This window comes from Rutilus rutilus (assembly GCF_951802725.1).
Source record: "Rutilus rutilus genome assembly, chromosome: 15".
NCBI lineage: Eukaryota > Metazoa > Chordata > Actinopteri > Cypriniformes > Leuciscidae > Rutilus > Rutilus rutilus.
Window position 1 is genome coordinate 1,624,928 of NC_140220.1, and position 12,500 is coordinate 1,637,427.

Sequence of the window (12,500 nt, forward strand, 5' to 3'; positions counted from 1 at the left end):
CAAAATGTATTACAACCACTTCATGCATATTAATGACCACTTTAGGATTGGACTTTATTTAAATAGTGAGAATAGCCCCCAAGAAAAGTGATTATTAGTGATTTATAATAAATATTATTTTATTTAGTCTATTATGATATGGAAATTTTGAAAAAAAAAGAAAACTGTATGTTGCCTACAACAAAACTAAATGATGCAAACATTTTTTTTTTGCATAATAAATCATTTATTAAATAAACAAATGGTTTATAATGCATATTATTTTATTTAGTCTATTATGATATGCAAATAAAAATCAAAACCACAAAGAAAAATGTTCTGTTGCCTACAAGGAAACTAAAAGATGCAAACAATAAAAAATATAAAAAATGCATTAAAAAACAATACTTTATGAAATAAACAAGTGGTTTACAGTAATTTCCCCTGTAATATTAATAATTATATGATAGGCTATTACATGTGCAATATTTGTTCGATGTGCTCGACTATTAAAACGATATTGAGTTTCTTCTCTATGATCCACGATATTGGCTTATGCTAGACTTCACAATCATCAGACACATTCTTACTCTATTTTACAGTGACGTAATGCTCAAAGGCAATCCGGGACACGTCATTGCGCGCAACGCCGAGGGGTGCGCGCGCCTCACAGATTTATGAATGAACGCACAAAACATCACCTTGATCCTTCACTAATGTCGATCACACACACTATCCGAATAAATATCACAGAGTCCGTGATCTAGGACCAGTTTGGCGTTTATAAAGCGCGCGTCGGCATCGCGCGTCCCCCCCGCGCCTCACATATGGCTCGCGCCACTCCGCCGCTTCTGGACCAGATGAACGGATTCGCTCCGGGTTCTTCACGCGCTATGATCCAGCGAAGAGCCATGCGCTCGAGACGCGATTCCCGCGCGCGTTCTGTGTAAACCCGACGCTTCTCACCAACGCTTGATCGGTTCTGCTGACTCGCGCGGCTCGACCCGGTTCTGTGACACCGAGAGTGTGTGTGACTAGAGGAACAGTGTGTCCAGTCCCATGTTGCAGCCGAACCAGCACGAACATGCCCGCTCAAAAGATCCGGTGAAATACGGCGAACTGGTGATTCTCGGGTGAGTGATGATGATGATGATGATGATGAAGCGCATTTACTACAGCGGCGCCGGAATTGTGACTCACAATGTAGGGTTAAAAATAACCCAACGAGTAACCCAACTATCGGGTGGTATAGCAGAACCTTCCCAACTGTGGGTTATTTTAACCCAATGCATTGGGTTAAAAGCAACCCAACAGTTAACTTAACTATTTGTTTTGATTTATGACATTACTTTAATAAATAAAATACACTTTGTTTCGAAACGCAGATTGTTTATTTGTATAAAACAATAAATAGGCTTACGTCTCAACAGATATATATTTTTTGAAATACAAACTAAATATTGAGGAGTCTAGCATTTAATGTAAATATAGCTTACATAATTGTGTACATAAATTACAAATACACAAGTGTACAAACAACATACATATTTAACCCAACAGCCGGGTTATTACTAGTAATTACGCAAATATAACCCAACATAGTGACCCAATATGTGTAACCCAACGGTTGGGTTCAAAAATAACCCAACGTTTTTTACATTGTATACAATATGGCAACATTTAAATGAATTTTTTACAATTTGGCAACATTGTTGCATCACTGTGCGATAGTTCTGATTCGATCTGACTTATAATGCGATTTATGTTATTATTAAACCAAACTGACTTATACATCACATTTACATTATTACACATCACTTATTTTATTGTTGTGGCTCCATTATGCTGCTGATTGCTGATTATCGGTTCAGAAAGGAGGGCAGTGAACCTGTTAAAGTTATTATTAACTAGTTCTCGACCGATATTTACAGAACGATGTTGCCAATACACACATAAACTATTTGATGATCGTAAATAAAGTCTGTCGGAAAGTTAGACGAATGCACTATGCAAACGTGTTTAAAAGACACTTATAATATCCAGTAATATTATTGATATGAATCTAAATTAGTTTCATATTTGATGTAGTTTGCATCATTGATTCTGTAGTGCTGTAGAAATAAAGCAGATTTGACTTGACATGCATAGTTTCTGTAAATTAAGCAGTTTATCTCAGAATCGTTGCATTTAAATGCATTAGGAAACAAAAGGAGTGGTTTTGCTTGATAAAATATCCATCAACGGCTGATAAATCAATCCATCAGTGTTATTAACAGAGTGAGCAAGGCTGAGAGCGCGTGACATAATCCACTCAGGAAATGAGAGCGTAAAATGTTTCCGCCTACACGTGTGTGTGTGTGTGTGTGTGTGTGAGTGAGTGAGACCAGGAAGTGCTTGTGCAGGGCAGGAACTCCTCTTATATCCACAGACTCGCTGCTTCATCATGCTTCACCTTCACCTTCCTCACATGAGACAAATTAGCTTCACGGTCATAAACAGGAACAATAATGTTCATAATCTGCATTTCAAGAGCAGATCTGTGTAAGGAAGCTACTGTAACTTCATAATGCTGCTCTGGTCTACATCCTGCTTTTTATTGTCATCCGTTGTTCTTGTTTTAACCCTCTGGTGCTCTTCAGTCATTTTTGACTGAAAAATGTTAGAATTATTTTTAGAAATGTTTTACTTCATTGGAATGGTATGAAACTTGGTAAAGGTTTTGGCACTTGCTTTGTGAGCACAAAAAATCATGGACATGATTTGAACAGGTTTAATGGTCCTGTAAACAATAGTCCCACTTGTGCTCCTCGCGGTCTAAAATGACGCATTGGAAATGAATGGAGACGAATGTCCTCTAGTGGAAGCGTTTGGTACTGCAGCCGAACACACTCTCACTGAAAGATCATTTATTGAGATATCAACCTTTAATTTGGAACACAACTTGTTTAGATTTATGGCTTTGATTTTCTTGCAGTTTTAGAGTAAAACTAATAAATAGTAAAAGATGTATATTGCATATAAAAAAAATATATATTTTTGTGCATTTTTCATAGGAATAAACGTAAAATTCTGTAACTTTTTTTAAGTTGACTTTTTAAAACTTTTTTGACTTCAGCAATAATCTGCCAAGTGTCGTCTTTGAACAGAGATCAAACTTCAGTCTGTCGCTCTTAAGCGTTCAAGATTTACCACAGTTTAAGATGGACATTTACTTCAGGTCTATGCTCACAAAGTGAATAAGTGGATTATAAATACAGCATAAATATAATTTAGTACCATCAAATCCCCTAAAAATACAAAATACCTTATAGAACTAAAATATAGTACATTCATTTCATTGAAATAAAAAAAAAATTCTGTCCTTTGACCGACACGCGAGAAGAGTTTACTGAGTGCTTTACTGAGATATTAATGCATTTGAATTGTTTTTATTTTAAAACTTCAGGTTTTCCAGAAGTTTCTCGTCCACACATCGTTCTGCGCATGCACACGCTCACTGATACAGAGAGACTAATAAAATAATTGTTTTCTTTATCAGCAAAATATCTAGGGTCTCAAAATCACCCTCATGTTTTGACAGAAAGTGCGCGAGTAAATGTTCTGTCTTCTCTGCAGGAATGTCATATAAAGATTATACAAAAGTATAATTTATTTTTAACAACACAATGAAAGTCAGGGTAGCATGCGACTATATAGAGGAAAAATAAGCGTTTGAATATTTCATTGTGAGTGTGAGTGTGTGTGAGTCTGTGTGTGTGAGTGAGTGTGAGTCTGTGTGTGTGTGTGTGTGTGAGTCTGTGTGATTCTGTGTGTGTGTGAGTGAGTGTGAGCCTGTGTGTGTGTTTGTTTGTGTGTGAGTGTGTGTCTGTGTGTGAGTGAGTGTGAGTCTGTGTGTGTGTGTGTGTGTGTGTGTGTGTGTGTTTGTGTGTGAGTGAGTGAGTGAGTGTGAGTCTGTGTGTGTGTGTGTATGCGTGCTTGTGTGCGTGCGTGTGCGTGCGTGTTTGTGCTTGTGTGTGTGTGTGTGTGTGCGTACGTGTGTGTGCTTGCTTGTGCGTGTGTGTGTGTGTGTGTGTGTGCGTGTTTGCATGCATTCATGCGAATGCAGTCTCTGCTGTCTCGTTGCTGAAGCAGCACTTTGACCTCTGCGCACACACACACACACACACACACACACACTCAGTGTTATGATGCTCCGGCAACATCTATGCCATATTTGAATATTCATCCGTTCATAAGCCCTGAAATGCTGTGTTTATATAAACGCGTGTCAGTATCACACACTCGGAGTCTGAGCCCAGCTGTGCCATTGACACGCAACTCGCCTCGTTCTTTCCTCGAGTCTCAACAAAAGCGCCTTTCTCTTCTGATGGCTCATACTGAGGTTAGTGTTAGATCTGGGTCGGTAATTAGCTTATTATGGACGTCACATGCCTCTGAATATCCTCAAATCTCTTGACTAAACTCTTGAGTTTTCAGTGCTTGAGTATATCTATAGAAACAATAGATTTTATGTTTATTTCAAATTATGCATATATTAAAATATTTAAGTATTTTGAGAGTGTAGGGAGATCGACCCGCTTACATTGTTTCGACTCTTTGATTGGTGGATTTTCTGTACGGCATCATGGGTTATATAGTTTTATACATGAGTTCCGCTGTTAAACACGATTATTTTATAACTAAGTTGAAATAATGTGAGTAACATCATTACACCAGTAGGTGGCGACAAGTGACTGTTAAAAATGTGTTTGTCATTGAATCATTCACTCAAGAGATTTGTTCAAAAACACTGATTCATCTAGTAATGAAACAAGTGAAGTCTTTATGAGTGAGTCATTGAATCATTCATTCAAGAGATTTGTTTTATGAGTGAGTCATTGAATCATTCATTCAAGAGATTTGTTCAAAAACACTGATTCATCCAGTAATGAAACAAGTGAAGTCTTTATGGGTGAGTCATTGAATCATTCATTTAAGAGATTTGTTTTATGAGTGAGTCATTGAATCATTCATTCAAGAGATTTGTTCAAAAACACTGATTCATCCAGTAATGAAACAAGTGAAGTCTTTGTGAGTGAGTCATTGAATCATTCATTCATTCATTCAAGAGATTTGTTCAAAAACACTGATTGATCCAGGAATAAAAAAGTGAATTCTTTATGAGTGAGTCATTGAATCATTCATTCAAGAGATTTGTTTAAAAAAGTGAAGTCTTTATGAACGAGTCATTGAATCATTCATTCAAACTGATTTTTGATAAATAACATTATCAAAAAAAACATTTTAAATAGGCCGCACTGCAGCAGTTAACATTTAGTCAGAACCTCTAGTAAAATGTTATTTTGTTTAGTTGTGTGTTGAGAATCACAATCTCTATTTGATTCTGTATTTATCCAGCTCTAATTTATGTCAGTCAATGAGAAATTCAGTCAATGAGAAATGAGCACTTTCTGGTCTATGAGAAAATACAATTCCCAGTGCACACAGACTTACCGGATCACTGAGTACTTTTATCTATGGTTATTTATCTATGCCTTTATTTGTAAAAAAAAAAAAAAAAAAAAAAAACCTTTTTAATTACAGAATCTATAAGTTTATATAGATAAAACTTATAAAAGTTCATATTATTGCACATTGCATATTGATATATTTTCCAATTAACTATTTCTAATTTAGAAAATGTCAAATAAATATGATTTTTGTTGCTGTAAATGTTATGCACATTATTTACCATCCTTAAATTAAATAATGTGATGTTACATATAGCCTATTGACTTCATATCAGCTGATATCAAAAAGCCCATATCGGTTGATCAATAAAAAATAGACATTTAAAGGATTAGTTCACTTCAGTATTAAAATCTCCTGATAATTTACTAATCCAAGATGTTCATGTCTTTCTCTCTTCAGTGGAAAAGAAATGAAGGTTTTTGAGGAAAACATTCCAGGATGTTTCTCCATATAGTGACTTCAATGGGGTCCAACGGGTCGAAGGTCCAGATGTGAGTTTCAGTGCAGCTTCAAAGTCTCGACACGATCCAGCCGAGGAATAAGAGTCTTATCTAGACAAACCAGCGGACATTTTATAACAAAAATAAACATTTACATACTTTTAACCACAAATGTTGGTCTTGCACTAGTTGTGATGCGACACACATTACGTAATCACATTGAAAGGTCAAGCGTGACCTAGGCGTAAGAACCGACCTAGTGTTTACAAAGCCAACGTGCAAAGACTAAGACAAACGCCACTTACAAAAAATACAAAAAATAAAAGGTAACACAACGATGTTGGCCGATTTTGAAGTTGGTGGAGAAAATCAGATGGAGTTTTTCGCCCTACTCTACATTTCTGAGCCGGAACACGCATGACCTTTCAACAAGCATATATGAATGTTAATTTTTTTAATAAAAATCCCGCTGGTTTGTCTAGATAAGACTCTTATTCTTCGGCTGGGATCGTGTCGAGACTTTGAAGCTGCACTGAAACTGAAATTAATCCAATCCTGGAATGTTTTCCTAAAAAACCTTCATTTCTTTTACGACTGAAGAAAGAAAGACATCTTGGATGACGGGTGGGGGAGACTGAACTATCAGGAAATTCTGAAGTGAACTAATCAAGTGTTATTTCACATTAGATGACTATTTGTGTTGACTTTACCAGTAAATTATCTTTTGATATAAGCAGTTATTGTAACAGTTACTCAGACTGTGATATAAGATTCACTTCAATTCACATTTATTTGTACAGCGCTTTTCACAACACACATCATTGCAAAGAGTCCACATTACAATTTACAGTGATCTGTTATCAGAGGAAACTGTCTAAGTTATGTATTTCAGAAATGTACATATACAAAATCACAGTTACCAAAAAAGATATTAATTTAACCCTTGTATGGTGTTCGGGTCTGTAGGACCCCTTTTCATTTTTTATCAAAAGAAAAATTATACGATTAATTATTTTTTCAACCTCATCCTCATTGGCCTTGGAGTGGAGGAGTGGGCCAAAATCCCTCCTGCAGTGTGTGCAAACCTGGTGAAAAACTACAGGAAACGTTTGACCTCTGTAACTGCAAACAAAGGCTACTGTACCAAATATTAACATTGATTTTCTCAGGTGTTCAAATACTTATTTGCAGCTGTATCATACAAATAAATAGTTAAAAAATCATACATTGTGATTTCTGGATTTTTTTTTTTAGATTATGTCTCTCACAGTGGACATGCACCTACGATGACAATTTCAGACCCCTCCATGATTTCTAAGTGGGAGAACTTGCAAAATAGCAGGGTGTTCAAATACTTATTTTCCTCACTGTATATCAGAACACATTTTGAATGACCACACACTGTACACCCCCCTACACATTTATATTACACAAAGGATGTTCGGGTCCACTGGACCCGGGGCTAATAAAAGTGTGGAAATTTTAGGTCCTGTTTACCTTTACTCTGTCCTCCTCCTGTCAGGGCTTGCTGTTATTGTGTGTGTGTGTGTGTGTGTGTTCTTGTATATGGTTTATGAGGACACAAATGTGTATAATGACATGGGTATTACAACGTAAACATGGTTTATGAGGACATCTGTGTCCTCATAAACCAAACGGCTTAAAAAACATACTAAATGGTGTTTTTTGAAATTCAAAAAAGGCCAAACGTTTTCTGTGATTGGTAGGTTTAGGGGTAGGGTTAGAGTGTAGGGGGATAGATGATACAGCTTGTACATTAGTAAAACCATTACGCCTATGGAGAGTCCCCGTAAACCACATATCCAAGTGAGTGTGTGTGTGCATGAGTGTGTGTGTGTGTGTGTGTGTGTGCGCGTGAGAGTGTGTGCGTGCATGTGAGAGAGAGATTGTGTGTAAGTGTGAGAGAGTGTGAGTCCAAAAGTGAGTTTTGTTTCTACCCCTGCCGTTCCCGCACAAGGTTGCAATTCTTAAATGTGATCTAACAAAGCTAATGAGGAAATATTAACCATATATGTTGTTTATATTGCTTGTAATTGGGATGAAGTAAACATCTGAGTATTTTAACATAAATTGTTTGATTATGTTGAATTAGAAACCCAAAAATGCAGCGGGTCCACCAGACCCACGAACACTGGCTGAATAACAAAAATATGAACACCACACAAGGGTTAAACAATGTGATAATTTAATGCAGAAACAATGAGCTCATTGAAGTAATGAATAATGAAGATGCTAAAGAACATGTGTTTCTGTAGGTATAATGGCTCTCTGCCAGGAGGAGACCGGGGTCGCAAGAGGAGCCGCTTTGCTCTTTACAGGAGAGCGAAGGCCAACGGCGTCAAGCCGAGCGCGGTGCACGTCCTCAGCAACCCTCACGACAGCAAGGTGCGTTTCATTCAGCACATCGCAGGTGCAGTGCATTGTGGGATAGTGAGAGTGCGTGACCTTTGTTTGCAGGCGGTGAACAGCAGGGGGCAGCACAGCATCTCCTTCACCCTCTCCAGGAGCCAGACCGTGGTGGTGGAGTACTGCCACGATAATGACACCGACATGTTCCAGGTGAGGCCAGCAGGAGAACCTTTTATTCAAGGAACTTATTTCAAGGTTTGCGTTCTCGAGTCGCCAGACACTGTTGTTGTGCGAGTGAGCGGCCGGAGAGCGTTAAGGGTTTTCTGTTAGAACGGTGTCGTTTGTTTGTTTGTTTGTTTTTTATCTGATATTAATAAAATATTTGATATAGAAGCATTGGAAATGTGAAAAAATCATTGAATGTAAATACAACCTTGCAGCTCTGACTGTCAAGAATGGCCTAATGTACTTAAAAAATGTAAATTAAATTATTAGACAACTTTTTTACGCAACTTTTAAAAGTGAGAGTCGAATCCAAAGTAACCCCGAGATACGTAAACTCTTTTTTCGTGTAAGCGGCCCCTAAGTTAATAACTAATGATCTTTACAACGGAAGTGAATCAGTCAAAACTAACTTTATCTGGACAATAACTTCATTCTAGAGCTAAACAATCTCTGTTACTGTAATCTCCTATTATCACTGTAGAGCTGCTTTGAAACAATCTTTATTGTTAAAAGTGCTATATAAATAAAAATGTTATGATGTCTGTAGTAACATAATTTTACATTGAGATATTAGACTTCTCTGTGTCAGAGTCATTCTGCAACTCGTTGGTTTGTAATACATGGACATTTCAGAGCAGATTCAAGGTATATATTCAAAAGTATAGACTAGGGTTGGGAATCAAGAACTGATTCCAATTCTGGAATCGAATACTTGTTATAAAATCGATTCCTTTGTGAGTATTTCAATACAACTTTAAATCATTGAAGCGCGAGAGAGAATCTGTTTTTCTGTGCTGAACATGTGTATCAGTGTGTTGGATCTGTGCAGCTCTTAAAGTGACAGCAGCCTAATATTCCTGCTCTATAATAACACTAATATTCCTATATATAATAACACTAATCAAACAACAAAAGACACTCATTCTTGACTGAATAACTTTTGTAACTATATTTGTAATGTATTTTATTTATAAAGTTCAGTTATTTTTTCATTTGATTACAGTTTCTGTACCTGAACACCTGAAAATCTTAAAACTGTTTATTTCAATCATATCTTTGTTCAGTTGTGTCTATTTGTCGTGATTGCTAATTGATTTGCTCTTTTTTAATTAGCGAGTGTTTACTTGTCTTTAATAATGCTTGAAATGTATATTAGTTAGGCTAGTTGTTCTTCTATGGTGTTTTTAAACCACAGGCAAACGTTCGTTGTGTGAGTGTTCTTTAGTTATTGGAATCGAAATTCGGAATCGATAAGAATCGGATTCGTTAAAGTTCAAACGATCCCCAACCCTAGTTACGTCCTCGTTCTTGCTTGTGTTGGACTCTGAGACTGATGTGTCCCATAATGCCGTGTGCAGATCGGCCGCTCGACGGAGAGCCCTATAGACTTCGTGGTGACGGATACGCCGGGAGGATCCAAGGAGAGCGAGGACTCGTCTTCGGCTCCCAGCACCATCTCGCGCTTCGCCTGCAGGATCGTCTGCGACCGCAACCCGCCGTTCACCGCGCGCATCTACGCCGCCGGCTTCGACTCCTCCAAGAACATCTTCCTCGGGGTGGGTGTTTATCATGGGAAACATTGCAGAATAACACTGTACAGGATCATCATTTTTAGTAGGAAATAAACATTTAGGCCGATACCGATAATTCTTTATAATCGAAAGCCGATAACCGATAAATTGGCCGATTAATCTAAATCCGGATTTTTTATGTCATTTTTTAGAGCCTATTTACAAAAACAAGTCTCACCATTAAAAGCCATGTCATAAGCACACAATTATAATGCTTTATAATAATTTTATGTAGCCGATATGATAGACTTGCGCTGCACATGTTGCACTTTTTTAAGTGATTTAAATCATATTTTAAGCAATTCAAAATCATCATGATGAACAGCTGAAGGAAATAATACATTATTTATCAGCTTTAATATATCGGACACATTTTCTTATCAGGCTGAAAACTATAACATTAAAAATGAACATATATCGGTAGATACCGATAACCGATAATTCTTTATAATCGAAAGCCGATAACCGATATATTGGCCGATTAATCTAAATCCTGATTTTTATGTAATTTTTGAGAGCCTGATTACAAAAACAAGTCTCACCATTATTAAAAGACATGTCTTAAGCACACAATTATAATGTTTTTATTATAATTTTATGTAGCTTATATGACAGACTTGCCCTGCACATGTTGCACTTTACTGTATTTTCCTTTTTTCCAATCATATTTCAAACAATTCAAAACCATCCTGTTGAACAGTCGCATCTGAAGCGTCTCAGCTGAAGGAAATAATCTATTATTTATTGGCTTTAATATATCGGCCAAATTTTCTTATCAGGCCGATACCGATAACATTATAAATTAACATATATCGGTGGATTCAGATATCGTAGCGATATAAATCGTTCATCCCTAGTCGCTACTTAAGTTTCATTGTGACTTTAAAAACATATTTTTAATATAAAAATATTAGTGGCTACCATCCAACCTCTAAAAATTAGGGATGCACGATATATGGGCCACCATATCGGTATCAAAGTTTTTTTACATTCATGCATTAGGCAGTGGCGCATTATGCTTTAATGTGTTTTTGCATTGCAAAGGTGGCACAGAAGCACTTTAAAAGTGGCATTTAAGTTAACCACTTTATTAATCCCACAAGAGGTAATTATATTAGGGCAGTGGCATCACATCACAAACATACATTAAAAACAATCATATTCCACATACACTTCTACATATTACAACATTCCAATGTAGGCATCTTTACACACAGTTTAGCGGTGGCATGAATGCATGTACACTTTTACAGTTGTATACTTTGATTCCAGGGTCTGAGGCCTTAACTCAGCTGTGTAAAGACGCCAAATTAATTTATCATTTCACGCACATTCCTAGTGTAAATGCATCTCTCATGCAGGAGAAAGCAACTAAATGGAAGAATCCGGATGGTCACATGGACGGCTTGACGACCAATGGCGTGCTGGTGATGCATCCGCTGGGTTTCCCAGAAGAGCCGAAGCAGGGCGTGTGGAGAGAGATCTCGGTGTGTGGAGACGTGTACGCCCTCAGAGAGACCCGATCCGGACCCATACGCGGACCTCTGGTGAATATCACACACACACAGATTAGGATTGCTACGATAGTCAGTGTTGCTGGTCTTACCAGTGTTCAGAATCAACACCGGTTACATCACTTGCCCACCGTCGCACCGCCCCCCACCGTCAATTTAAATTTACATTTTTGTAATAAAATAATTTAGTTCAGTTAGAGAACAGACACTACAATTAAAAACTGAACGTGCCCACTTAATAAATCGTGAGCTGAACGAGAGTCGCGGCACAGATCAGCAGCAGGAGTCAGATTTCACTCATCACGAGAGCGAGGAACTGACTGACAAGATGGAGGAATATTTGGTGTCAAAGCGAAATGTTAAAGCGCCTATTTAAGTGAATTTGTCATTGTACTGTATATTGTTGTTGTGTTTTTCATTAAGAATAATAGGCTAATAAACGTACGATTCAAGCAATCCGCCCTAATTTGAAAGCGAAACTAAAACGCGCACGGGCATTTATAACGGTGTGTCCATGGGCGCGGAGAGCAGAACAGAGTGAGCGTTTTCAGTTCATTTCTATGGTAGGAAATAATTGAAAACGCTCACTCTGCTCCACACCATTACGAATGCCTGTGTGGACGTGTATTTTAGTTTCGCTTTCAAATTAGTGATTTAAAAGCCCCGCCGGTGATACCAGTAATACCGATGTTGTCACACGTCGATTAACCGGTGGGAAAATATCCTCACCGTCACATCTTTAATCCAGATACAGATACTAAATAATAAAGTACTATACGTTAGTTTGATAATAATTTTTATTTCATATTTTGTATTTTTAGGGGATTTTATGGTACTAAATTATATTTATGCTGTATTTATAATCCATTTATTCACTTTGTGAGCATAGA

General features: G+C 37.3%; 1 protein-coding gene across 3 annotated transcripts in view; it reads left to right on the plus strand.

The window, feature by feature from the left end:
* The first annotated feature begins 578 nt into the window (after positions 1 to 578).
* LOC311304608 (E3 ubiquitin-protein ligase pellino homolog 2) overlaps positions 579 to 12,500 on the plus strand; it is a 17,675-nt gene continuing 5,753 nt past the window's right edge. The window contains exons 1-5 of one of the 3 annotated variants that reach the window (XM_084431732.1): positions 586 to 1,112; positions 8,207 to 8,336; positions 8,409 to 8,510; positions 9,884 to 10,081; positions 11,458 to 11,643. In XM_084431732.1, coding sequence (XP_084287858.1) covers positions 1,039 to 1,112; positions 8,207 to 8,336; positions 8,409 to 8,510; positions 9,884 to 10,081; positions 11,458 to 11,643 — 690 coding nt within the window. In that variant the 5' untranslated portion in view covers positions 586 to 1,038. Of the gene's footprint in view, positions 1,113 to 8,206; positions 8,511 to 9,883; positions 10,082 to 11,457; positions 11,644 to 12,500 lie in introns of all 3 variants that reach the window. The other 2 variants (XM_084431731.1, XM_084431733.1) reach the window with 2 other exon arrangements.